A 28000-nucleotide genomic window follows, 5' to 3' on the forward strand; every position below is an offset into this window, starting at 1 on the left:
AAAAACACTTTATAGATATGATGTCAAATAACAAAAGAAAAAGAAAAAATAAAGATATTCCTTGCTGTCTAACATTCTAAATATTCTATTATTGTATTTTATCATCCAACCATTGATAGAAAAGATCCCAAATTTCATAAAATTGTTTATCCTCTTGCTCTCTAATTTCAAATGTCAATCTACTCATCTCAGCACATTCCAATATTTTCTTAATAATTTCTTCCTGCGATGGTATTTTCTCATTCTTCCAATTTTTCCCACCTGGGGTTTTTGAAGCTCCTTCAGCTTGGTGGTTTTACTTGCAGGCGTTTTGTTACCAAACTAAGGAATATCATGAGTAACAGAAAAGAGGGGGGTTTGCAGGGGGGGGGGAGGGGGGAGGAAGACTGTGGGGTCCTTGGTGCTCCCTGAGCTGGGTTGTTTTTCTTCCAGACATTTCAAACTAGGTCATATCATCAGTGCTAGTAACTGCTCCGCGGTTGAACTGGTGACATTTTGCTTTCAACTGGATTTGCCTGCTTGCTTTAAAGCTTTCTGGGGTTTTGAGGGCTGTGGGGTGCTTTGGATCACACACAAAAGGGGCGCTTTGGCGCACGCAAGGATGCTCAAACAGCATTTTGCAGCTTCTCAAAGCCAGCAGTATGTTCACCCAGGGTTGGGTCGCAGCCCTATGCAAGCTCCCTTCGATCCTGAGAAAAGATGCATTTGGTTTAAGGTCTTGAGGAAGAATGTCACAGGTGTACCTCCTCTCTAGTCCTTTTATTCCCCAGAATTCCTCTTTTGTCCAGTGATATTTCCAAGCTATATACATTATATAAGTAGTCCATGACTAAAAGTCATTCATTTAGCAACCAGGAATAGGAAGGAAGGAAGGAAGGAAGGAAGGAAGGAAGGAAGGAAGGAAGGAAGGAAGGAAGGAAGGAAGGAAAGGAAAGGAAAAGGGGAGGGAGGGAGGAAGAAAAAGGGGAGGGAGGAAGGAAGGAAGGAAGGAAAGGAAAAGGGGAGGGAGGGAGGAAGAAAAAGGAGGGAGATGGAGGGAGGAAGGAAGGAAGGAAGGAAAGGAAAAGGGGAGGGAGGGAGGAAGAAAAAGAGGAGGGAGGGAGGGAGGGAGGAAGGAAGAAAAGGAGGGAGGGAGGGAAAAGAGGAAAGAGGGAAGGAAGGAAAAAGGGGGGAAGAAGAAAGGAACGAAGTTCAAAGTTACAACAGCATTGAAAAAAGTGATGACTGGTCCTCACACTTACAACTATTGTAGCATCCCCACGGTCACATGATCAAAATTCGGGCAGTTGGCCACCATCATGTATTTGCAACAGTTGCAGCATCCTAGGGTCATGTGATCACCATTCGTGACCTTCCCACCGGTCTCCGACAAGTAAAGTCAATCGGTGATGCCGGATTCCTTTAATGACCATGTGATTCACTTAACAACTTCTGCAATTCACTTAACAACCGGAGCAAGAAAAAAAGGTCATGAAATAGGGCATGGCTCACTTAATGGCCTCACTTAGCAAGAGAGTCTTTGGTCCCCGTTGTGGCCATAAGTTGAGGACTACCTATATAATTTGTGGGACTCCTGATTCCAGGCATTTCAAAGAGATTGACCTTCAATTTTAGGTGGTAGCCAAATTCCTGGCAACTTTCTTTTTATCGCCTTTTAGATGGAGCAGCAATTTGCAGCACGGATCGGATCCTGATTTCTTCAACTCTAAAACGGTTCCAGATTTTAACCGTGTTGTCAGCTACGATGGCGGACTTTGGCGTCTACAGCTGCAAGGCTACCAGTTCCCACGGTGCTGTTTCCACCTTCTGCACCATAAGGAAAGCAGGTAAAATATGGTTTTCTTCCCCCTTGCATCCTGGGATCCAAAAAGGCTCAGAAATTGTGGGTCCAAAAATGGGAATGTAGAGATTGTGGGAAGGAAAAATATCTCTCCTTGTGCTGCCTGAAAGCATCTTACCCTTAAAAACCTCCCCAAAACTTAAGGCAGTCTTTGCCTCAGGATTAAGGGGCATTTCCCTCCATCAGCTTTCTCCCAAATCGCCCTCCCTCTGGCTCTGTTATGGTGTCGTGTTTCTTTTCTACCAGTTCTGTCTTATGTTTGTTTAATTATCTGTTTATACTCTGTCCATTCATACATCTATCGTTCTCCACCTCTTTCTCTTTCCATTCATCTAAATTCACGTCTGTATCTATCTGTGTCTATCTCTATCATCTATCCGTCCGTCTGTCTTTCTATCCATCAGTTATTTCTATTATCTGTTGGTCTGTTTCCTCCTCCTCCTCCTCCTCCCCTGTAACCCCATCCCCTTCTATCACTGAAGATGTTACCTAGTTGGGTCAATCAGTCCTAAACTACAATAATATCTTCCATCAACATCATGTTTCTTAGGCAATGAAAAACATGATTTTAAATAAAAGACATTGCAACTGGAATTAATGGGTGTTTCTCCTGATGAGATCAGCCCCCAGAGTTTGTGAGTGAGGTGCAGCTGAGCTGAAAATGATGTTTCACGATGCTTCAAGTTGCTTTCCAGTGTGTTTTCAAAATCATACACGCCGACATTGGGATGAATGATGGTTTTCTATTCTGCCTCAGAGGCACCTTCAAACATACCTGCCCCTGATATCCTTGAAGTTCTTGAAGATGGCGTACAGCTGGCCTGGGAAGCGGTGGAACTCAACAACCCAGTGACTTACACTGTTCTGTGCAAGAAGGATGGTAAGCAGCTTCTCTTTTACGGGTGGTCCTTCAACGTATCACCATAATGGAGCCCAAACTCTCTGTGGTTCAGCGAGACACGTTTTCCCCCGTTTTATGGCCTTCCTTGCTTTTCTTTCAATGCTGCAAAGGTTGCAAGTGTGAAAACTAGTTGAGTAGTTTTTTTCAATGCCATTGTAACTTTGAATAGTCACTAAACGATTGAGTAAGTTGAGGACTAACTGTATCGCCTGCATCTTTAAGGGAGGCGAAGAAACTACCGTGGAGAGCAATGGAGGGCGATTGGCCCAAAGTCACCCGGCTGGCTTTCTTGCCTGAAACGCGACTAGAACTCATCCCCTTCCTACTTTATTAATCTTTTTTTATTAATTTAATGTTATATATTAATCTTTTTCTTCCTTCCTTTTGTTTCTTTGCCAAGATGGAGAGTGGAAAACCCTGGCCGGTGACATCCCAGATTGCTGTTACACAGTTGAACATCTTCCTCGGGGTTTGGTCTACTCCTTTCGCATTGCCTGCGTAAGCCCAGCCGGCGTGGGTCCATACAGCTACCCAACTCCCAAAGTGAAAATTGGTGAAGAAGATCAAGCAGGTATTCGTTTCCTCAACAGGAGAGAATATTTGTAGCTCGGGGTTGAAACGAGGGGTCCTTCGTGCTGTCTGAATTTGGTGGTCTTCCTGCAGACTTTTCACCATCCAACTAGGTAACGCAATCAGTGTTAGGGAGTGTAGGCTTTGCTCCCTTTATAGTTACAGCTGCTTATCTTGGCACTGTTGCTGGGAGGGTGTGTTTCCCCCCTTGGTAATTCCTTGATTAGGGGGCGGGATCCTACCGGCATGACAACGGGTTTGGTGAGTGCGCGCTTTGCGCACTATTAACACATTACCAGCTCCGGCAAATATTCACCCTCCTGCTGACGAGCTGCCCTTTGGAGCTACCCGTTCTATAGAACCGGGCTGAACCGGTAGAATCCTACCCCCTGGGGTAATGCTTACTGCTTCATTGTTTGTCTGGTGTTAATCCGCGTTCACCTGGGTTTTTCTTTCTGTGTGAGGCTTGCTGCTCTCTGAGTTTGTAGTTCAACTCGTTGACAAACTGGATCACATCCTCAGGGAATGAATGGAACATCTGCAAGCAAACAACCCATTCTGAGAGCTCCTCCTCCTTCTCCTCCCCACAACCCTCCTCCCTTTAGCCTTGAGGGTTACCTAGCTGGGTCATGAAAACAGCCAAACTCAGAGAGCACCAAAGAGCCCGCAGTCCTCCTCCTCTTCCTCCCACCCCCCTTCACGTGGTTCCAAAGTGAATGGCTATTATTGTTCAGTGGTATGCGGTTGTGAAGCAAATCCAGTTTCTCTCATTGTTGTTGCTTGTTGGAAGTTGGCTCGCATGGTCCCAGGATGCTGCAGCTGTTCTAAATTCACGCCACCTGCCGAACACCTGAATTTTGACGTGACTATGGATAATGTTGCTTTAGTTGTAAGTGCAAGGACAGGTTTTAAGTCCCTTTTCTCAGTGCCGTTGTAACTTTGAGGGGTCACTAAACAATTGGTTGTAACTCAAGGACTAATTGCATTGAATATAAGTCAGTGGTACTCAACTTACAGCTGCAATAGAGACTGCCCGCTTTGGTTGTAAGATGTAACAGTCGTAAAGGGGCTCATCACATGACCTATCTGATTGGATAGCTATGGTCATTAAGTGAATCATCAATCATTAGGGAAATCAACATGGCTGTTAAGTGAATCCGGATTCCCCATTGACTTTGCTTGGCAGAAGGTGGCCAAAGGGGATCACGTGATCCCAGGGACACTGCAAAGGTCATAAATATCAGTCAGCTCCCAAAGGTCTGAATTTTGATCATCATGGGCATGCTGCAATGGTCATAAGTGTGAAAAGTGGTCAAAGGTCCCCCCCTTTTTAGGGCCATTGTAACTTCGAACGGTCTGTAAATGAACAGTTGTAAACTGAGGACTACCCATGTAAACCAAAGCCAGAACAATCAATGCAGAAGGATCGGGGTTAAGAACAATGGCTGCAATAAATTCGGGACTGTTGTGTGTGATGGAGACTCCGGGGACCCCTCCCCGCTGGGAAACTAAGTTTAGCCTCAAGAAGGGTTGGCGTTGTGTTAAGAGCACTTTTATCTGCCATGTGTGATAACCATGTTTTAATTTAGAATTTGTCCCTTCCTCCCGCCCTCTTTCAGCATTTCAAGCTCAGGAAGAAGAGGACAGGATGGCAGCACCGCCAACCCACCAGACCTACGCTTTTCAGACTGAGATTAAAAGGTACGCCTGTCCAGGTGGTCCTCCACCTATGACCACAATCGAGCCCAGAATTTCTGCTGCTAAGGGGATCTTTGTTAAGGGAGCTGAGACTCATTTTTACGACCTTTCTTGCCAAAATTATTAAGTTGAATCCTTGCAGTTGTTAAGCTAGTCACACGGTTGTTAAGTGAATCTGGCTCCTCGCTTGTCAGAAGGTCACAAAAGGGGATCACATTACCCTGGGACACTGCGACCGTCATAAATATGAGTCAGTTGTCAAGCAGCTGAATTTTGATCACATGACTCTGGGGAGGCTGCAACTTCACTGTAAAAGTGAAAAATGGTCATGTCACTTTTTCAGTGCCGTTTTAACATTGAACAGTCACTAAACAAACTGTTGTAAGTCAAGGACTACCTGTACTGTTCCTTCCTTCCTTCCTTCCTTCCCTCCCTCCCTCCCTCTTTCTTTCTTTCTTTCTTTCTTTCTTTTTTCTTTCTTTCTTTCTTTCTTTCTTTCTTTCTTTCTTTCTTTCTTTCTTTCTTTTCTTTCTTTCTTTCTTTCTTTCTTTCTTCCCTCCCTCCCTCCCTTTCTTTTTCCTCCCTCCCTTTTCCTTCCTTCCTTCCTTCCCTCCCTCCCTCCCTCCCTCCCTCCCTCCCTCCCTCTTTCTTTCTTTCTTTCTTTCTTTCTTTCTTTCTTTCTTTCTTTCTTTCTTTCTTTCTTTCTTTCTTTCTTTCTTTCTTTCTTCCCTCCCTCCCTCCCTCCCTCCCTCCCTTTCTTTTTTCCTCCCTCCCTTTTCCTTCCTTCCTTCCTTCCTTCCTTCCTTCCTTCCTTCCTTCCTTCCTAAAATTTATAAGGCTGCCCACCCATTCTCAGTGACTCTGGGTGCTTATCAACAACAAATCTTTCTGAAATGTCCCTTTAAGATCCTCAGTGCAACTCTTCTCAGATATGTTGCAGCAATAATTTGATATAAAGGAGGCAACCCCAGCCCTTCTTTCCAAGGTCTGACCTTTGGTTGATTGATCTGGCTGGCTAGTTGATGTTCCCAGAGAATAAACAGAGAGTGAAATACTGGGAACTCTGGTGGGGTTATTTGATCTTTCTGCTTGCAAATTAAACAAATGATGGAATGCTGGGGGTTTTTTTTTTTTTTACACTGTTTTTCCATCTTGTGAACTCTTCAAGCTTAAGAGGAAGAGAGCTGGTTTGGCTGAAAAGGAAACAGTTTGCAGAGCAAAGAAGGAGAATTTTTTTTAAGGGAATTGTACATTAATTAGATAGATAGATAGATAGATAGATAGATAGATAGATAGATAGATAGATAGATAGATAGATAGATAGATAGATAGAGACAGACAGATATTGTAGAGAACTAGTAAGACTAGAGGAAAGAGAGAGGGAGAGAGAGATAATGAGAGAGAGTGTGTGATTGATTGATAGATAGATAGATAGATAGATAGATAGATAGATAGATAGATAGATAGATAGATAGAGACAGACAGATATTGTAGAGAACTAGTAAGACTAGAGGAAAGAGAGAGGGAGAGAGAGATAATGAGAGAGAGTGTGTGATTGATAGATAGATAGATAGATAGATAGATAGATAGATAGATAGATAGATAGATAGATAGATAGATAGATAGATAGATGATAGGATAGGTCGATAGATAGATAGATAGATAGATAGATAGATAGATAGATAGATAGATAGATAGATAGATAGATAGATAGATAGATAGATAGATAGATAGATAGATGAGTGTGAGAGAGATGAGTGTGAGAGAGAAAGATAGAGAGATGGGGAGATAGAGATGATGGATAGATATGCAGACAGAGACAGAAGATAGAGAAAGAAATGAGAGAAGAATAGAAATACAGAAGATAGACTGATAGATATTACTATAGATATAGGCCATGCAACAAATGAATCGGGAAGGGTTTCAAAAGAAAATGGCAACCAATTCAAACATTTAACACAATTTCTAGGATAATTTGTGTTGTAGTTCTAAGTGTGTGTGCGCCTAGCACTCAAAGCAAGAAAGTTATTTTCCAAAACACAGAAAGGAATGCAGCACTTGTATGTTTGGCAGAAGCCCATTGGCCACCAATAATGTGGGAAAGGGTGAGGCAATAAAATAGAAACTTCCTAAACTTTTTCCAGGGAATGAGTGTTGCAGCTGAAAGCACTTTTAATAACAGCTGCACATCTGGGCTAGGCTGGAAGTGAACACCCAGAAACAAAACTTTGAAATTCTGCACAACAGATGAGTAACCATTTATGCAACAGGTGAGAGAAAGACGTTAAGGAAAGAATCAGATCAGTCCTGAAGCTTCAGTTATCGACAGGCAATCCTTGATTTACAGCCATTTGTTTAGTGACCATTCTAAGTTGCAATGACACAGAAAAAAGAGACTTATGTTTTTCACACTTACAACTGTTGCAGCATCTCTGTGGTCACGTGATCAAAATCCAGCTGCTTGGCAACTGGCACGTACTTATGACCATTGTTGTGTCCTGGGGTCACATGATCCCCAAAGTCAATGGGGGAAGCCAGATTCGCTTAACAACCGTGTAACTACAGTGGTTCGCTTAACCATGTTGGCAGGAAAGGTGTTAAAATGGAGCAAAATTCACTTAATAACTGTCTGGTTGAGCAACAGAAAGCTTGGGATTAATTCTGGTCGTAAGCTGGGGACTTCAAATCTCCGACAAGCATCGTTCTTTGGCTGAACAGCATCTGTACCCTGGTCAACTTGCTGGATCCAATTCAACAGGTGGAGACTTTGGGAAACTGGCTTCCCCACAGGTAACCCAGCCCCAAACCATGTTAGGGCTTTAAAGGTGGAAACCAGGGTCTTGAACTGCACCCAGAAAGATTTCAGTAGCCAATTTTGCTCACACAATAACAGGTAGTCCTCGACTTACAACCACAATTGAGCTCATCATTTCTATTCCTAAGCAAGACGGTTGTTAAGTGAATTTTGCTTTGTTTTACAACTTTTCCTGCCAGAGGTGTGAAGTGAATCACCATAGTTAAGATAGTAACATGGTCATTAAGCGAACCTGGCTTCCCCCCCCCCCATTGACTTTGCTTGGACCCCCGGGACACTGAGACCGTCGTAAATATGAACTGGTGGCCAAGCATCCAAATTTTGATCATGTGACCAGGGGGGTGCTGAGATGTCATAAATTTGGAAAAAAAGGCCATAAGTCACTTTTTTTCAGTGCTGTTGTAACTGGTCACTAAATGAATGGTTGTAAGTCGAGGACTTCCTTGTAGTGGTGTTATATTTGGCACCTTTTTCTCCACCTGCAGTAGTAATCCCAATTTCCTCGGAAGAAATAATCCCATTTCATCCCAAGACACTTTCAGAATTTTAGAAGTGAAAGACCTCATAGAATCATTGGGTTAGAAGGGACCTCGGAGGCCATCTAGCCCAACCGCTCCTGCCTGAGCAGGAGATCTTGTACCATCCTGGTCAAAAGGTTGTCCGGTTTATTTTTGAAAGCCTCCCGTGATGTTTGGGTTCTCTTTCTTCAGGGGCCGTTTCAGTATCATCAAACAATGCCGAGAAAAATTCAGCGGAAATCCCTTGGCTGCCAAAATCATCCCGTATCAGCCGGAAGAGAAAGACAACATCCTACAGGAATACCAGATCCTAAGGAAACTGCACCACACCAACATAGGGCAGCTGCAGGGCGCCTACGTGAGTCCACGCCACCTTGTGCTGATTGTCGAACTCTGCGTGGGGCCTGAGCTGCTTCATGCCTTAGCTGGGAGGTAAGCAGGAACATTTCTTTCTAGTTGACCAACTGCAGGTGGTCCTCAATTTGCGAACATTCATTTAACAACCTTTTGAAAAGCGGGGGGATGGACTTTGGACGGTCCTTGCACTTATGACCATTGCGACATTCCTCATCAAAATCAGAATGCTTGGCAACCGACATGGAATTACAACAAATTATCATCATTTGTGACCTTCGCAGTTGGCTTGAACCAGCAAAGTTAATGGGGGGAAGCTGATTCACTTAATGACCATGTTTCACTTAACAACTGTAGAGATTCACTTAACAACTGTAGAGATTCACTTTACAACCATGGCTAAAAAGGTAAAATAAATCGGGAGCAACTCCTTCAAAGGGTTATTATCACCGCAATAGGGACCAGGAACTGTTGCTTTGCTTAGCAAAAAAGAAATCCTGTTCCCTAGTGTGGTCGTAAGTCAAGGACCACCAGTACCCTGATGATCCTACACACCATAGTTCTGGATGAATTACAGGCATTTGTTCAGTGACCCTTCAAAGTTACAACAGCACTGAAAAAAGTGACTTGTGACCGTTTTCCACACTTACAGCAGTTGCAGCCCCACCCCCGGTCACATGCTCACAATTCAGAGGCTTGGCAACTGGCATGTACTTATGGCAGTTGCAGTGTCCCGGGGTCACATGATCCCCTTTTCCGCTCATCTGACAATCAAATTCATTGGGGAAGCTGGATCTGTTTAACCCCCCTGCTATTCACTTAATAACTGCTGTGATTCACTTAAGGTCTGTGGCAAGAAAGGTTGTAAAATGGGGCCAAACTCACTTAATGACTGTCTCACTTAGCAGTTGAAATGTTGGCCTGATTCTGACTGCCTGCACCTGACCGTATCCATGTAGGCTGATTTTCTTGACATCGCTGGACTGAGTCGAACTTTTGGGGAATCCCTGACCCCCGTTTTTGTTTTCACCGTCTTCTCTTTCCCAGGTCTTCGTATTCAGAGGTGCAGGTCAGGGATTACCTGTGGCAGATTCTCAGCGCCGTCGAGTATCTTCACAATCAGGACATCGTGCATCTGGATCTGCGGTCTGAAAACATGGTGATTGTGGAGCCCAACCTGTTGAAACTTCTAGACTTTGGCAACGCCCGGTTCTATACACCAGATCAAATCCTAACTGTGGATGGATGCACGGACTACGTAGAAACCATGGGTGAGTGAGCCAGGAAATCCGAGCTGTGGGAATTCGGCACCATGGATAAAAGAAAATAGGGCATTCTTCAGTTCCTCTTGTTCAGCGTAGGCCAGAACTTTTCTTGATAAGGAAAAAATGGTTGTTAAAAACTAAGGCCTCCTGACCTCTAGATCTCCTGCTATCTGGGATCTTCAGGTGGCAAGATTTGAACTTGTAGCTTTTTGCTGCACCTGGCCTGTTCAGCTATAGAACTGGTTTCATATTTATAGAAGATGCACATTTACATAGATAGATGACAGAAAGAGTAGATAGATAAATGGGTGGATGGATGGATAGAGACAGACAGACAGACAGACAGACAGTTATAAAAGAGAATATTTATGGAGCAGGATTGAGCTGTGGGGTCCTTGATGTTCTCTGAGCTTGATGGTTTCCTTGCAGATGTTTCATGACCCCACTAGGGAACATCATCAGTGCCAAAAGTGAGGGGGGAAGAGTTGTTCCCTTTTTCTCCTTTACTAGAGGTTTCCCCTGGCAGTGTTGGAGCGTGCGTTCTTGGTGGTTCCCTGTTTTGGCTGTTCTTTATTTTTTTTGACTGTTTGTCTGAGAAACAATTAAATAGTAAACAACAACCTAATCAGGGAATTACCAAGAAGAAATAAATACAAATAGCAAGCCCCACTCATAGCACTGATGGTGTTACCTACTTGGTGATGAAACGTCTGCAAGAATTCTACCAAGCTCAGAGAGCACTAAGAAATCTACATTTATATATACACAAACACACACATACAGAGAGAGGGGGGGGGGGGAGGCAGGGAGATCCTCTTTGGGGTAGATGGGCAATTCAGAAATGTGGAAAACAAACAAACAAAACCAATTTATAGGTCAGAAAATTTAATTCTGCAAATCTCTCTGAATCCGAAGCACCTGGATCTTATGGCGGGACACTTTCCTAACACGCGTGTGTATTTTTAGCTTCAGAACTCCTATCGGAGAAGGGAGCCGTCCCACAGACAGACATCTGGGCGATTGGCGTGACAGCTTTTATCATGTAAGTTGACCTCAGCTTCTGTTGACAGAATCACAGCACCTTCAAAGTAGAAGCCCTCTGCTCCGATCTTCTGCAGAGGGCAGAATCCCTCATATCATTAGGTGGGATGTACAGTGGATGTGAGCATTGAAGGCTGGTTTCGCTTAGTGCTTAAGGCACCAGGCCAGAAAGCAAGAGAACGTGGATTCAAGTCCACCTTAGCCATGAAAGCCAGCTGGGTGGCCTAGGGTTAAACACAAGGGGAGTTCTGGTCTTGCCTTAGGCGTGAAAGCAGGCTGGGAGACTTTGGGCCAATCATCAGGACCCAGTCAGTTCTGTTCCCACCTTAGGCACGAAAGGCAGCTGGATAATTTTGGGCCAGTTCACCAAAGAATTCTAGTCCCACCTTAGACCTTGAGACAATCCCCAGGAGATAGTGAATTCTAGTTCTGCCATGAAAGCTGGCCGGGTGATTTTGGGCCAATCACCAGGAGACAGGGACACCTCAGATATGAAACCAACTGTGTGATCTTGAGCTAGCCACTTTCTTTCATCTCTAGGAAGCAGGCAAAGGCAAATAACTTACGAAAAAATCTTGCCCAGAAAACTGTAGTCCAGGAGTCCAAAATTAACCAGAAGTCTCTCCCCCGCCCCGCCTCTCTCTCTCCCTCTCCTCCCCGCCCCTCTCTCACACACACACAAAATCATTTTTCAAGTGGGCGCCCTCCACTGAGGTCCCAAATCCAGCAGAATTGCCTAGGCTAGAGTTATAAAAGGCAGATCTGTCTGAACTGTGTTCTGTCATCTTTACAGAGAACGTGCAAAGCTTTTTTATGTATAAACCAGTGTCTTTTCCCCAAATCTCTAGTGGGGTAGTAGAGTGGAGAAGATGCTGTGAATAAGAGGGGAGAGACCAAGGTTCTATCTTGCATTAGCCAAAGAAGCTTCTGGGTGGACTTGGGGCCATTCCCCCTTCTCTCGGCCTGATTATCTGGTGGGGGGAGGTCTTCAAATAGGAATGGGGGACTTGCAGGTTCCAGTTCCTAACCCCCCCTCCTTTAACCTCAAACTAGCCACTATTGACCCCACCCCATTCCTAAGAGGTCTGTAAGGGGCGTGCACCGTTGTGCCTACCGTCCCTGTCCTATTGTCCCCATTGATTCGTACCTATTTCCTGTACTCTTACTCATGTTTATACTTATTTCTATTACCTTGTAAGCGATTGACAAATCAAATCAAATCAAATCAATCAACCAATCAATTAAAACCTTAAGGCCTGTTTGGGTGACTTGGGATTGCCACTTCTGGGGCTTTTATAAGGGGGGAAAATAGGGCTAGAGAATGCCACACAACATGCCATCTCGTGTGTCTGTAAAAAGCAGACTACAAATTTGTGAATAAATAAATTAACCCACAACGTTAGGCAAAAGCAGGCAGAGGCAGAAGAAACTCATAATTATAGGATGCCTCTGTTCTCCTTACCAATTTGATTTTTGAAACATCCTTATCTGGAGAAATGCAACTGCGTGGGCATGACTTTTAATTAGGTATTATCATCAAAGCCTTCATAGCGATCCTTTCTGGAAAGTGGCAGTGAATGCTGCTCTATTTTATTTTTTTTAATCTTATTTTTTTATTTCATTTTGCTTTTATTTTCTTTCATTTCATTTTATTATTTGTACCTCACTGTTATTTTTACAAATAACTCTAGCAGCAACGAACATATCCAATACACTTTTCTCCTCCTATTTCTCCTCCTATTTCCCCCCACAATAACCCTGTGAGGGAGGGATTGGAAAGTCACCCAGCTGGCTTTCGTGCCTAAGGTGGGACTAGAACTCACTGCTTCCTGGTGATTGGCCCAAAGTCACCCAGACAACTTTCATGCCTGAAGCAGGACTAGAACTCTTCATCTCCTGGTGATTGGCCCAAAGGTGCCAAGCTGCTTTTCGTGCCAAAGGTGGGACTAGAAGTCCTTTTCTCCCAGTTTCTAGTCTGATATCTTCACGACGGGCTTTCTTGTAAGAAAGGTTTTGAGACAGAATCAGGCAGGCCCGATTCAGTTTTCAGGGCCACCCAGAGGCCACCCAGATGCTTCCCAAGAAGTCTCGCATACCAGATCAAATTCACACCAGATGATTTTGCTTCATCAGGGAGTAGGCAGAGAGTAAGACCCCCAAGTAATAAAAGAGGACAAGTTGCTAGTAGATCGTGGTTCTGCTCTATTCATTTGGATCTCAAGTGGGCTGAGGGTTTACTAACTCTGTGCTTTGTGAGTGCCCATGTTGCTGGCAAATCAAATGCAGGTAGTCCTCCACTTATGACCACAATGGAGCCCAAAACTTCTGCTGTTAAGTGAGAAATCTGTTACGTGAATGTCGCCCCATTTTACAACCTTTCTTGCCACAGTTGTAAAGTGAATCACTGCAATTGTTAAGTTAGTAACACGGCTGTTAAAGTGAATCTGGTTTCCCCATTGACTTTGCTTCTCAGAAAGTCGCAAAAGATGATCGCATGACCCCCCCCCCCGGGACACTGCGACCGTCATAAGTATGATCCAGCTGCTGAGCGTGTGAATTTTTATCACATGATTATGGGGAGGCTACAAAGGTCGTAACTGTGAAAAATAATCATAAGTCACATTTTTTTTAGTGCTGTTGTAACTTTGAATGGTTACTAAATGAACTGTTGTAACTCGAGGACTACCTGTATGAACTGAAAAGTGAGCTAATGTTAGAGGCAAAGCAGGTAAGGATCCAAGAAGGACAAAGATAATTGGTCAAAGACATGAAGAAATGAAATCAAATCGACCTGTGGTCAGAGTACAACATGTGTCCAATGAGATTGGCTGAGCCTCCCTTTGTGCACCCCACCCCCTAACACAACTCACAGTGGGGACGGAGGTCTCTAACCCAGACCTAATCTTACTACACTGTGTGACCTTGTTGCACAAAGCACCGGCCCCGCAAGTCTATCTATACTATGTTGACACGAAATAATTTCGCATTCAGGAGCCTGACAGCCCACGGGTAGAAACTGTTCTTCAGCCTCTTGGTGCGTCTGGCTATGCTTCTCTATCTCCTTCTCGATGGTAGGAGAGTGAAGCAGGGCTGACCAGGTGGTGAGTCGTCCCTGAGGATTTTCCTCGCTCTCCTAAGGCAGTGAGCCACAGCAAGGTCACCTAGTGGTATCAGGGAACAGCCCACAAAGTTTTGTGCTGTGCTCACCATCCTCTGTAATGTCTTTCTATCCGCGCTTGTCAAGCCAGCATACCACCACCGTCATGCAGTATGTGAGGACGCTTTCTATTGCGGACCTGTAAAAGGAGGCCATCCGTTGCTGTTCCACTTTATTCTTTTGCAAGACCCTCAGGAAATGGAGTCTCTGTTGGGCCTTTCTGCCACCTGGGTTGTGTTGATTTTCCAGCCCAACTCGATGTAAAGTGGGGCGGGTTCCTCCCTCTTCTTCCAGAAGTCTAGCACCATCTCCTTTGCCTTGCTGATGTTCAGGTGCAGGTTGTTTTCTAGGCACCGTGAGGATAATTGTTGAACCTCCCCCCTGTGCACTGTTTCCCCTCCCTCCACCTGTAATGAGACCCAATACGGTGGTATCATTTGCGAACAGATGAGCTGGCAGGAGACCCCATCAAATCAACCTTGAAGAGCCTCTTAATGAGATTTTCAACCATCCAAGGTCATGGTTATTTATTTATTTGGTTTGTCAATTGCTTACAATAGGTATAAGTAAAAACATAGTTATGAATACATGGATACATATAAGAAAAGGAGTGGAGAACTCTTCTTGTGAAATATTTCTGGACTTTCTCAACTGTGCTAATATCAGATACGTAATGTGGGTTCCAGACTGATGAGCTGTATTCGAGTATTGGTCTAGCAAATGTTTTGTATGCTCGGGTTAGTAGTGTGATATTACCAGAGAAAAAGCTACGTAGGATTAGGTTAACAACTCTTAATGCCTTTTTGGCTATGTAGTTACAGTGGGCTCTAGCACTTAGGTCATTGGAGGTGAGTATTCCAAGAAGTAATCCAAGAAGCTTCTTCAGTGAAGATTTGAGGAAACCAAAGAACTGAAGACGCTTCTTAGATAAGAAGCGAAACGTTTTCCTAAACCAAGGAAGTCCAGTTGCCTTTTGGAAAAACCTGTGAAGAGTTTCAGACAGCTGGCAAAAAAAGCAGAGCTTGACTTCAAAGGAAGAGTTGGGCATAGAAGGCCAAAGCGAGACCTCCACTAGGCCCCAAAATACTCTATAGGTAGTCCTCAACTCATAGCCACAATTGTGCCCAAAATTTATGTTGCTAAGTGAGACATTTGTTATGTGAGTTTTGTCCCATTTTGGTAAGTTTTCTTGGCACAGTTTTTAGGTGAATTGTTGCAGTTGTTAAGTTAGTAACATGGTTGTTAAGTGAATCCGCTTTCCCCATTGATTTTCCTTGTCAGAAGGTCACAAAAGGGGATCACGTGACTCCGGGACACAGCAACTGTCATAAATACAAGCCAGTTGCCAAGCATCCAAATTTTGATCATGTGACCGTGGGGATGTTGCAGAGGCCGGGTGAAAAAAACAGTTAGAAGTCCCTTTTTTCAGTGCTGTTGTAATTGTGAACGTTCACTAAACAAACTGTTATAAGCCAAGTTACGCATGAGACTGTCTCCACTTATCCTTTAACGTCCTGACTGTCCCTCTCAAACCAGAGGCAGGTGAGAAGTGTGTGATTTTGTTACATTTCAGGTGAAATCAGATGACCAGGGGTGTGTAGGATCATCACAGTCTCCGTTGGGGATTTCAGGATGATGTGAGCACCTCCCTGTCCTCCAGGCCTTGAACTGCTGTCAATCCGCTGTGGTTTTTGCTAACACCTCCCTGTGAGGCGGTCCCCATTTTCCTCACCCTTTGGGATAGGAGGGGAGAGAATTTTGGTTGAATGTCCCAAGTCAAACATGAGAGAGATGAAGACCTAAAACAAAGAGGCCATTATGAATGCAAGGTCAACCACAGGAAGTGACAGTGGAGAAGGCTGGGGTTGAGGTTGAGGTTTTTTTGGTTATTTTCTTGCAGGCGTTTCATAACCCACCCAGGCGACATCATTAGTGTGAGAAGGGACTGTCCGCAAGGAAACAACCAAGTTCAGACAGCACTGAGGACTCCATAGAAAGAGAAACCCAGATAAGCCGGGATTAACACCAGAGAAACAAGGAAAAAGCAACTCTATATAAAAAGGGAGCAGACTCATACTCCCTCAAACTTGATTATATTACCTATTTGGGCCATGAGATGTCTTTCCCATGCCCTTCTAGCACTGACCGTGTTACCTTGTAAAGGTCATAAAATATCTGCAAGACAACAACCAAGCTCAGAGAGCACCAAGAACAGCCCACAGTCTTCCTCCTCCTCCTCTTCCTCCTCCTCCTCCTTCCTCCCCCTCCCTCTCTCCCCTCCTCCTCTCTGCCACCTCCCCTTTCTTCAACTACCGATGATGTTGCATTGTTGGATCATGAAATGACTGCGAGAAAATAGCCAAGCTCAGAGAGCACCAGGGACCCCACGTTTGAATTCCGAGCTACAAATACTACTGTGTCCTGTTGGCCAAACCGAAACTCTTCCTTCCTCTCCCCTTTCCAGGCTGAGTGCTGAATATCCCATCAGCTCCGAGGGTGCCTGTGACTTCGGAAGGCTGGTCAAGCGAGACAAAATACGACTCAACAAATGCTACGCTGGCCTTTCGGGAGGAGCCATCAACTTCCTCCAAAGCACGCTTTCCTTGAATCCCTGGTGAGAAGACCTGTTTGCTCCTCAAGGGTTGCTCTTTCACATGTTGCAGATACTTTTTTTTTTCTATCCCAGATCATCTCAACTAAGTACAGGTAGTCCTCTATTTATGACCACAATTGAGCCCTGTATGATGGCCTTTCTTGCCACCATTGTTAAGTGAATCTCTGCAGTTGTTAAATTACACAGTTGTTAAGTGAATCTGGTTTCCCCGTTGACTTTGCTTGTCAGAAGGTCGCAAGAGGGGGATCCCCAGGGGACATTGCAACTGTCATAAATGTAAGTCAGTTGTCAAGCATCCAAATGTAAATCACATGACCCTGGGGATGCAGCGATGGTCATAAGCGTGAAAAATAGTCATAAGTCACTTTTTAAATTGCCTTTGTAATGTTGAACAGTCACTAAATGAACTGTTGTAAGTTGAGCACTACCTAGGAGTAACAATCAAGTGCAATCAGGCCGTAAGAGATTGTTTGGGCTCACAGATAGTTCTCACTTCATGACCATTAGTGAAGGTTTGAAGTTCCGACAGATCCCCAAAAAAGTACCTGCTATCTGCATTCCTGTCATGGTTGTTAAGTGAATCTCTGCAGTTAATTTAGTCACATGGTTGTTAAGTGAATCTGGCTATTGACTTTGATGGTCAGAAGGTTGCAAAAGGGGATCACGTGACCCCGGGACATAGCAACCGTCATAAATATGAACCGATTGCCAAGCATCTGAATTTTGATCACGTGACCACAGGGATGCTGCAACGGTCGTTAAGTGTGAAAAATGGTCCCATTTTGTATAATGTTGAACTGTCATTAAATGAACGGTTGTAAATTGAGGACTACCTGTTAAGAGTTAGGGTTACTGAAAACAGTTATTTAAAGAACCTCCAATATTTGAAGGGCTGCCACAAAGTAGAGGGGAGGGTCGTGGGGGGAGGGGGGCGGTCAACCTATTCCCCAAAGTACCAAAAAGCAGGAGAAGAAGTGACGGGGGATGGATGATCCGGGAGAGAAGCAGCCCAGAAACAAGGAGGCACTTCGTGGCAGTGAAAACGATTCACCGCTGGAACTCCTTGCCTCCAGAAGTTGTGAAGGCTCCAACGCTGGAGGTTTTAAAGAAGAGAATGGACAGCCACTTGTCTGGAATGGTAGAGGGTCTCCCGTTTGAGCAGGAGTTGAACCAGAAGACCTGCAAGGTCCCTTCCAACTCTGTTCTCACTCTCTTCTGCTCCCATCACCAGCTGGGGTGGCTGTGTAAGGTGAAGCGCAAGTTACGTTTAAGGTCTACGATGGAGAACCCCGGGGGTGGGATCCAACTGATTTAACCACTGATTCTTCCTAACGACTGAGTGGGTGCGGCCGTCTCGATGGAACTGACAGCAAGGTGGGGCAGTGCAGGCCTCTTTGCCAGCGCGAGCGGCCTCCATCCGCTGCCTCTTTGCTGATGCAAGCAGCCTGCAGGTGCTGCCTCTTTGCCAACCCAAACCAAGGCGGCAGATGCTTCCTCTTTGCCGGCGTGAGGGGCCTCCGGCCACCTTGGTGCGGACCAACAAAGAGGCAGTGGCTACGGGCCACTCACACCAGCAAAGAGGCCAGGAAGGCTGACCAGGCAGGCAGGTAGCTGGGCCACAGGGGAGGCTGGGGCAAAGACAGGTAAGTGGGCTGGGCCACGGGGGCCACGAGGTCAAGGCTAGCAAGTGAGGGGACCAAAGAGCAAAAGCTGCTATGCCGCCTCCAAGATGGCAAGGCAAGATAAGGGGTGACTGGGAGGGGCAGAGCAGGCGGGTCACAGGGGGCGGGGCCAGCCAGTGGCGCAATTAACCCATTTTCTGAAGTGCACAAAAAATTAACAACCGGTTCGCTTGAACCTGTCTGAACCAGCTGAATCCCACATCTGGAGAACCCCTTCTGGATAATTCATCTCTGCTTCTCCTTCTCCTTCTCCTCCTCCCCCTCCCCCTCCCCCTTTTCTTTCTTTTTGGAAAGAAAAAGAAAAAGAAAAAGATGTTGGTTTTTTTCCTACTTGGTTTCTCTGATAGGGCTTCAACCTCAAAGTTCTGTTTCCTTCCAGGAGAAGGCCAACAGCCACAGAGTGTCTCCAGTCTTCGTGGCTGCAGGAGACCGGCTTGGATGAACACCAACAAGCCACGGTGACCTTCTCTACCACCAAGCTGAGAAATTTTGTGGCTGAACGCGAGAGGAAAAGAGCACTCCTCTGTTCAAAGTATGGCGTGATGGCTGTGTAGTCCACAAAACCTCCTTCACACAATCTCCAAAAAGCAAAGCATTTTTATGCAGCATATTGACGAGATCAGAAGTTTGCAGGTTAAGGCATTTATTATGATTGTGGAATAGAAGAGGTCCCAGTTACAACAGATGGACGCATTTTATTTATTTTATAGCAATGCTCCTCTCCTATCCTCAACAATGTGGTATAGTTAACAGATGGGGGAAGGTGAAAGTTGGGCCCGAAAGATTATCTGTTTCAAAAGCATTTTAAAGGTGCATGCAACCCCCAGAAGGAGCTTATGAAATCTCTGGCTTATTTATTTATTTATTTTGGAAAGAAAAAAAGGAAGTATTTATGAAGAATCTGATTTTTTTAAAGGCTTTGACAAAAGCTGGAGGGGAAGAAGAATCCACACAATATTTCCATTGTTCCCCATCAGTTGAGCATGCAAATGTCCACGAACTTACAACCGTTTCACCAAAAACAAAAGATTTAGATTTAATTTTGGTTTTTGTTTTAATTTATTTAAAGGTAGTTCTATTAAAATAAATTTAGTTCAGTTAGTTAATTATTTAATTTATTAAAGAATTTATTTAATCCAAATGAAATTAATAAAACTAAATTAATGAAATAACTGTAAATTAGATTGGTTTTATTAATGTTTTATTAATTTTAGTTTTAATAATTATTTAATTATTCTATGTTGGCGTTAAATAATTAATTGAACAGTTTCCTTTCGTTGCCTTTATTTCCCCGCCTTCCCCGGCGTTCGACGAACTCAATACAGAAGCATATATATATATATACATACACACACATACATACATACATAAAACTTTGTGTTAAACATCAGAGTAAATTTCATTAACAGTTGGATGAGTTTCAGTGGCTTTACAGCTGTGGCTTTTCACATGTGAACATGCTAGGGTGAAAACACACAACAATACTTGGACAATAAATCATTTTGATGCTGAGAACACCCGTAATCTCAACCCAAATCACAATCACTTTCAGCTTCCTGCAAAAATCTTCCCAAACACAACACTCCTCCTGAGGTATAAAGAGGTGGCTCATGCCAGCCAGCCATGCTGCATGCAGCCCTTCGGACAATCTACCACCAGCTGTTCTTTTCAAAGAATTACAGAACTCTTTCAGAAAAAGAAAACATATAAAATCTTTCATAGTCTTATCAGGGAGCAAGTACAGGGCCTCCACTGTACCCCACTGCTGTGAGGTTTGTTGCTGTCCAAACAAACAAACAAACAAACAAAATTGCTTCTTTTGCAGTGAAAAATGAGCTGTCTGGCTGTTTATCACCATTGGAACCTAGTTTTGCAATCAAGAGATCCTTATCTTATTGCTTCACCTGGTTTAAAGTGATCAATTTGCTGTGGTTTTATTTTTTTCAAATAGGTAAACTATTTTTTCTTCTCCACATTGACTTTTTTAAAAAGAAAAGAAAAGAAGAACAGCCCAGAAGAACAGAAAAAAATTAAATTGCTGGGTTGCCGTTTGGATTTTCCAATTATTTATGAAAAAGAACTATTTATCTGCCCCAGTAAATAAATACTGTAATCATAACAAACTTTTGTTGCAGTTGTTCATTGTAGCTTTTGCTAGTGCTGGTAACTCTTGTTCTTTGTACTACAGAGAGTCCTCGACTTACAACCAAAATTGAGACCCAAATCTCCATTACTAAGTGAGACAATTGTTGAGTGAATTTTGCCTCATTTTACAATCTCAGTTCTCACCGTTAAGTGAATCATTGCCGTTGTTAAATTAGTCACATGGTTGTTAAGTGAATCTGACTTCTCCATTGACTTCGCTTGTCAGAAGGTTGCAAAAGGGGATCACGTGACATTGCAACCGTCATAAATAGGAGCCAAGCATCTCAATTTTGACCCTGTGACCATGGAAAAGCTGCAACGGTTGGTGAAGGGCGAAAAACGGTCATAAGTCCCTTTTTTCAGTGTATCTTCAAATGGTCACTAAATGAATTGCTGTAAGTCGAGGACTACCTGTATTGAGAATGCCAACAGCAAGATAGTTCAGGTCTTTTGAAGTGGTCGACCTCGTCTCGCATATGACTACATACCAAATTCAAAAAGGTGATTTTCTTAAGCAGCTGTACAGGTTCACCCGGATTCCTTTTTTTAAAAATAATCTACCTCTCGCTGAGTTTTGAATTTCAAAAACGGGAGTGGCCCATACAGAAGGAGGGTTTATAGCCATGGAATATGTCACTTGGGCCAGTTAGCAGCCCCAGGAAGTGGGGGGCGGATGTGAGCAAGGGGGGCTTCCCCATTCCTTCTGGGGTGCCACCAATTGCAGAAAGGCTCAGTCAAATGTGAGGAAGGAAGGAGGAAGAGACAGAGAGAAAAGAGAGAAGGGAAGGAGAAGGGAGGGAGAGAGAATGGGAGAGAAGTGAGGGAGGGAGGGAGGGAAGAAAGAAAAAAGGGGAAAGTGAGAAGAAAAGGAGAGAAAGAAGGAAGAAATTTTCAATTCCATTGTACGTGTTGTGCATTGGCAATAAAAAATTGATTTGATTTGATTTGGAAAGAAGGAAGGAAGGAAGGAAGGAAGGAAGGAAGGAAGGAAGGAAGGAAGGAAGGAAGGAAGGAAGGAAGGAAAAAGAAAGAAAAGAATGAAAAAGAAAGAAACAGAAGGAAAGTGAGAAAAGGAAGGGAAGGAAGGGAGGAAGGAAAGGAAAGAAGGGAGGAAAGAGAAAAAGAAAAATAGAAAGAAAGAAGAGAAAGAAAGAAGGAAAGAAAGAAAGAAGGAAAGAAAGAAAGAGAAAGAAAGAAAAAGAAAGAAGGAAAGAAAAAGAGAAAAAGTCAAAGCTTTATTTTTAAAATCAGCACTTGGTTTCCAACATCTTTTGCATATCGTGGAAATCAATTAAACACCTTTCATGTCAGAACCTGGCCAATGTTTTGTTAATTGTTTTCCTTGAACACAGAGTCACGTCGGGAAGTCTGGCCGCTGATTCGATCCCAGGAGGAGGAAGAAGAAAGCTGGATCCCCTCGGGGAAATTGGCACAGGAGAGAGCCGTAGAGGGAAACTCCCTCTCTCTTGCAGTTGTTTTTTTAAACCCCTAAGTAGCTGGCTTCGTAGCATATTCAGAGCTTGCTTTGTGCAGATAAAGGGAGAAAGTTATTTTACAACACCCTCACCCCACCCCACCCCCCCTTACACTGAGGAGCACAGACCAATACATAGTCGGAAAGAACAACCTTACATTTGGCCTTGAACGACACCACTGGGGAGATAAATCTATAAATCTATATCGCTATAAAGGTTTAAATCCAGAATTGCTAGTTGTTCTGTTAATCACATGGTTGTTAAGTGAATCTGGCTTCCCCATGGACTTTGCTTGTCAGAAGGTCGCAAAAGGGGATCGCATCCTAGAGCTTATCCCAGAGTCCCAAAGTCTGAGGGGACCTCAGAGAACATTTAGTCTGACCCGCTTCTTAAAGTAAAGCAAGATGGCGCCACAAAATATACCAGCGCAAGGATGCTTTGGGGTGAATCCATATTGCATTTCCACTACAGAATTAAGAACAGGGTCGCCTGGCGAGCATTTTGGTCTCAGAATTCACTCTACAGGTAGTCCTTGACTTATGACCACAATCATGACTGGAATTTCCATTTGCTAAGCACTTAATTTAACAAACCATGTAACCAACTTAAAAGTGAGTTGCATCCCATTGTACCACTCTTTCTGCCACGCTTGTAAAGCAAATCCCTGCAGTTGTTAAGAGAATCAAGCGGCCGTTAAGCAAAGCTGGTTTTCCCCATTGACTTTGCTTGTCGGAGGCAGGCAGGGAAGGCCACAAATGGCGACTGTGAGGCCTCGGGAGGCAGCAACCGTCGAAACTACAGTACATGCCGGTTGACAAGCACCCAAATTTGGATCACGTCACCTTGGTCAGCTGTGATGATCAGAAGCGTGAGGCCCAGCTGGAGGTCACTTCTTCCAGTGCCGTTGTAACTTTGAATAGTCACCAAATGAATGGTTGTAAGTCGAGGACTTCCTGAAATGTATTTTATAGCTTGCATTCAACAGCAGAGCAGAGCTTCAGCTTTCCAGCTGAAAAATATTCTTATTTATTTACTTAAGGAAATTTAATCCATTTACAACCATTTATTTTGTGACCATTTGAAGTTACATTGGCACATGTAACATTGGCACATTTTCACACTTACAACCATTGCAGTATCTTCATGTCACATGATCAAAATTCAGACGCTCGGCCATTGACTCACATTTATGACAGTCGCAGCGTGCCGGGGTCACATGATCCCCTTTTGTGACCTTCTGATAAGCAGGAAGCCAGATTTACTTAATCACTGTGTGACTACCTTCTCCGCTGCATTGATTCGCTTAACAGCCGTGGCACAAAAAGTTGTAAAACGGGGCAAAACATACTTAAGAACGGTCTCGCTTAGCAAATTTGGGGCTTAGTTGCGGTCATAAATCGAGGAGCACCCATATAAAGCCAGAATTGATGGGTTCATTCTGAGCCTTCCAATCGGGGTTAACAGATAACAGATAACCAGAGTTGAAAGGGACCTTGTAGGTCATCTAGTCCAACACCCGCCCAAGCGGGAGACCCTACACCATTTCTGACAGAGGGCAGTCCAGCCTCTTCTTGAAAGCCTTCAGTAATGAAGCTCCCACAACTTCCGAGGGCAACTTCTGTTCCATGGGCTGATTGTTCTCACTGTCAGAAAGTTCCTCCTTATTTCCAGGTTAAATCTCTCCTTGTTCAGTTTCCATCCTTCATTCCTTGTCTGGCCTTTGGGTGCTTTAGAAAATAGCTTGACCCCCTTCCCTCCTCTCTGTGGCAGCCCCTCAAATATTGGAAGATGCTCTCCTGTCTCCCCTGGTCCTTCTCTTCACTAGACTAGCCAAGCCCAGTTCCTGTAACCGTTCATCAAATGTTTTAGTCTCCAGTCCTCTCATCATCCTGGTTGCTCTTCTCTGTACTTTTTCTAGAGTCTCAACATATTTTTTATAGTGTGGTGACTGAAACTGGATACAAGACTCTAGGTGTGGCCTTACTAAGGCTTTATAGAGTGGTATTAGCACCTCCCTTAATCTTGATTGTATCTCTCTGTTAATACAATTTAGGATTGCATTGGCTTTTTTGGCTGCTGCATGCACACGGCTGGCTCCTATTGAGCTGGTTGTCCACTAAGACTCCAAGATCCCCCTCACAGTTCCTGCTGTTGAGCCTGGTTTCACCCAGTCTATAAGTGTATGGGTTCATCTCCCAGCGACCACATGAACAGAATACAGAATAACAGAGTTGGAAGGGACCTTGGAGGCCATCTAGTTCAACCCCTGCTCAAGGAGGAGACACCCTGGAAAAATTGCCGTCCAATCTATCGCCACTGATCTAGAAAGCTTTGTGTTGTTGGCTGCCCTTGACTTTTAAAAACAAACTGTAGTGGGGTGGGTATTTATTTCCTTAATATCTGTCACTGCCACGTTTTTTTTTTACCAGCTCAGCAAAAATGACACTTTGGTTAATGTTTGCCATAGGCCAAGGCCAATTTTCTTCATATCTGTATATATCTGATAAAAAGCAAACAATTTTCAGTTTATTAACTCATCAAAGCATTTCCTTCTTCGTCAAAGGCAGAGACCCTGTTGGGGAAGAGTTAGAATTAAGATAGGTGCCAGATACAGACAGTCCTCATTTAGTGACTTTTCAAAGTTACAACAGCACTGAAAAAAGGAACTTATGACTGTTTTTCACACTTGATGACTGTTGCTGCATCCCCATGGTCCCAAAATTCAGATGCTTGGCAACTGACTCATATTTATGATGGTTGCAGTGTCCTGAAGTCTCGTAATCCCCTTCTATGACTTTCTGACAAGCATAGTCAATGGAGAAGCCGGATTCACTTAATAACCATGTCACTAATTTAACAACTGCAGGGATTCGCTTAACAAGAGTGGCAAGAAAGGCCATAAAATGGGGCAAAATTCACTTAACCTGCATCTCACTTAGCAACAGAAATTTTGGGCTCAATCATGGTCGTAAGTCAAGGACTAGCTATAGTTTTGCTACACACAAAGGAAAAATCCCTTCTTTGGAATTCCTCTGTCTCTTAAAAAGCCCCTTAGCAAATTTCACTCGGAACCTCAGATCAACAGAAGACACACAACTCAGTTTGTGTACATTAGCACACTGGATCTGCATGAACTTTAAAAAAAAATTATTATTATTTTGGAAAGCTGAACTTGAACAGAAAAGGAAGGAAAGAGAAGCGACTTGGGAGGGCTAATTTCAGGCAGCCTTCTCTGGTTTATTTTTCAGGGTGGATTTTTGATTTTCCAGAGATTTTCTCTCTGTCCCTGGCAGCCAGCAAGCAGGAGCTAAACTGTGTCATGCATATGGGGATTTGCACAACAGACTAAATGTGCAAAAGGAAAAGAAGGCGTTAATACACACACACACCAAGGAGAGAAAGAGACTGATTCCATAATACAGAGATAAATCAGTTTATTGGTGAGATATCCCTGGTTATCCTAGATTATCTTGTGCAAGCTAAGCGTGCAAAAAGAAAGGAAGAAGTTCACACAAACACACACACACACATACACAGAGTCTGATTGCATAATATCGAGATAAACCAATTCACCAGTGAAATATCCCTGATTATCCTAAATTATCCTGTGCAAGCAAAGTGTGCAAAAGGAAAAGCAATTAATACACACACACACACACATACACAGAGTCTGATTGCATAATATAGAGATAAACCAGTTTTCACCAAATATCCCTAGTTATCCTAGATTATTGTGTGTAAGCTAAATGTGCAAAAAAGGGGTTCTCTCTCTCTCTCTCTCTCTCTCTGTCTCTCTCTCTCTCTCTCTCTCACACACACACACACACACACACACACACAAGAGAGAGAGAGTGAGAGAGAAAGAGAGAGAGAGAGAGAGTCAGAATTCCCTAACATAGAAACAAACCAGTTCACCGGTGAAATCTCCCTGGTTATCTTGGATTATCATGTGTAGTTCGCTGCCTCTGCTTTTAGCAATGGCAACGGTACCTAAACTGGACGTCATTCATGGGCTGCATCACCCCAAATCCGTAGCGGGTCTTGTTCATGGCCGGGATCTCCTCCTGCTGATTGATCAGCTCCAGGTCAAAACAAGCCAGCATCATGAAGGCGAAAAGCTTGATTTCGTTGGTAGCGAAGTAACGGCCAGGACACATGGAGGTCCCAGCCCCCCAAGGCATGGTGAAATACTTCACCTTCTCACCGTTCTTAAAAAATTCCTTTTTGGAGCCATTTTGGCTGAGGAAACGGTCATATTTGAAGGCCTGGGGCTCTGCGTGGATTTCGGGGTCCATGTGGGCCGAGAGGAAAGGGAAGAGGCCAATTTTGTCGCCTTTGCGCAGCAAGTAGGACTTCCCATTGTGGAGTTTGAACTCCATATCTTCTAAAACCAGCCGAACCAACAAAGGGGCTGTCGCCAACCTCAAGGTCTCTTCCACGGCGCTGTCCAGGATGGGCGTTTGGCTCAGCATCTCCCTGGTGACGTTCAAGGGCTTCTGGCGGGAGATCATCTCTTGGCCCGACTTCTTCATCACCCCCTCAATCTCCTTCCTGACCTCTTCCATGGCTTTGGGGTGCTTCATCAAGTACTCCAGGAGCCAGAAGGAAGCTGGACCGGTGTTACCTTGAGCGGCCCAAAGGAGAAGGAACATGAAGCGGTCCCTCATCTCTTCGGACAGCCCACTTTCAGCCAGCTGTTGAGACTGGTCGCTGATCCACCGGCTGATGTTGTCCTTCTGGTAGACGTTCTTCACTGAAAGCACTTCCCAGAAGTAGTTCCAGATTTTCTTCACTTGGCCCCATTCCGACGGGGTCAACAGGGCGTACGAGAGGCGCGGGAAGAGCTTGTCATATTTGCGAAATTCAACGAATATCTCTTCGGAGTGCTGCTTGTCCTTTTGTTCTGATTTTTCTTTCTGTTTCCCATTTGGTTCGGTGCCATACAAAGCCAGGTACCCAGCTCGGAAGACCATGTTGTAGCAAAAGTGGAACAAACCATCTTCTTTCCAGGATTTCGGATCTTCTTTGGAGGTTTCCTGCCACCGGAGTAAGACAGCCTGCAAGGCATCCATCATGGCTTGGGTCATCACTTCCAGGCCTTCTCCCTTCAGATGCTTCGTGCTGGAGGTCTCAATGATCTTGTGTGTCGTGTGGGTGGCCTCGAATCGAAACACCCTGAGGACTAGCTCGGCTGCAAACGAAATGAAATCCAGTTTGTTTCGGGCTTCCTTGACGATGCCGCCGAAGGACAGCGGGTCTGTCAAGAAAGTAAAATACTGTCCTGCGATCAAGGCCGTGAAAATGTCCCCATGCTTCTTCTGCATGGTTTGCAGGAAATCCATGGTGTCGTTTCGGAAGTGCAATGCGTGTCCTAGCCATGGAATGAGTCCTTTGTCCAAAGGGGGTTCATTGGGTCGTCTTCGGCGGAAGAAGCCCGTTAGGTAGAGGATCCCCAAAAGACCGGCCCCCGAGGCAACTGCGACTGTCACCCAGAAGGACATCTTGAAGAGTGTGTGCAGTTCAAGGCAAGCAGCCTTTTTAATAATCACAGGTTCTTCAGAGAAAAGTGGGTGTATTTTTTGGATACAGGGAGGAGTTTCAGTTGAGCAAACAAGCTAAGAATTGCAATTAACCCTTACAATGGGGAGGGGAAGGGAAGGGAGGAAAGCAGCTGTAGTGCCTGAATCGGCTTTCCACCGTAAATTCTCAAAGACTTCATTAACCAACAGGAAGGAGCTGGGCAAGACACATGCCAGCGCTTATTTGACATTTGAGCGTGTGTTTTCTTGACCCAATGCAAGTCGTGCAAAACAGGAATATTGAGAACAAGGTCTAATCTCCTGAGAGAGGGAGAGGAGAGGAGCAAACTTTTGAATATTTGGAGATCCATGAAGGATGAGGGTTGTGCGGGGGACAGGGCGGGGG

The 28000-nt window shown here is 44.3% G+C and overlaps 2 protein-coding genes across 4 annotated transcripts in view; one reads left to right on the forward strand and one right to left on the reverse strand.

The window, feature by feature from the left end:
* OBSCN (obscurin, cytoskeletal calmodulin and titin-interacting RhoGEF) overlaps window positions 1–20578 on the forward strand; it is a 257509-nt gene extending 236931 nt beyond the window's left edge. For all 3 annotated transcript variants that reach the window (XM_087947096.1, XM_087947097.1, XM_087947098.1), the window contains 9 exons: window positions 1659–1826; window positions 2598–2720; window positions 3142–3312; window positions 4931–5012; window positions 8535–8774; window positions 9744–9967; window positions 10928–11003; window positions 16624–16773; window positions 18835–20578. In XM_087947096.1, the coding sequence (XP_087803222.1) occupies window positions 1659–1826; window positions 2598–2720; window positions 3142–3312; window positions 4931–5012; window positions 8535–8774; window positions 9744–9967; window positions 10928–11003; window positions 16624–16773; window positions 18835–19009 (1409 nt within the window). In that variant the 3' untranslated portion in view covers window positions 19010–20578. The remainder of the gene's footprint in view (window positions 1–1658; window positions 1827–2597; window positions 2721–3141; window positions 3313–4930; window positions 5013–8534; window positions 8775–9743; window positions 9968–10927; window positions 11004–16623; window positions 16774–18834) is intronic.
* Window positions 20579–25494: 4916 nt separating this feature from the next.
* CYP8B1 (cytochrome P450 family 8 subfamily B member 1) lies at window positions 25495–27632 on the reverse strand. Its single transcript, XM_087947099.1, has one exon. The coding sequence runs from the start codon at window positions 27574–27576 to the stop codon at window positions 26047–26049; it is 1530 nt and encodes a 509-aa protein (XP_087803225.1). The 5' UTR covers window positions 27577–27632; the 3' UTR covers window positions 25495–26046.
* Window positions 27633–28000: the final 368 nt, after the last annotated feature.

This window comes from Notechis scutatus, chromosome Z (assembly GCF_049901735.1).
Source record: "Notechis scutatus isolate UNSWTSFEM ecotype Mainland chromosome Z, rNotScu1.2, whole genome shotgun sequence".
NCBI classification, from domain to species: Eukaryota; Metazoa; Chordata; class Lepidosauria; order Squamata; family Elapidae; genus Notechis; species Notechis scutatus.

Bases quoted from the DNA above. Each gene is read 5' to 3' on its own strand.
- CYP8B1 (XM_087947099.1), bottom strand. From the start codon at position 27,576: ATGTCCTTCTGGGTGACAGTCGCAGTTGCCTCGGGGGCCGGTCTTTTG.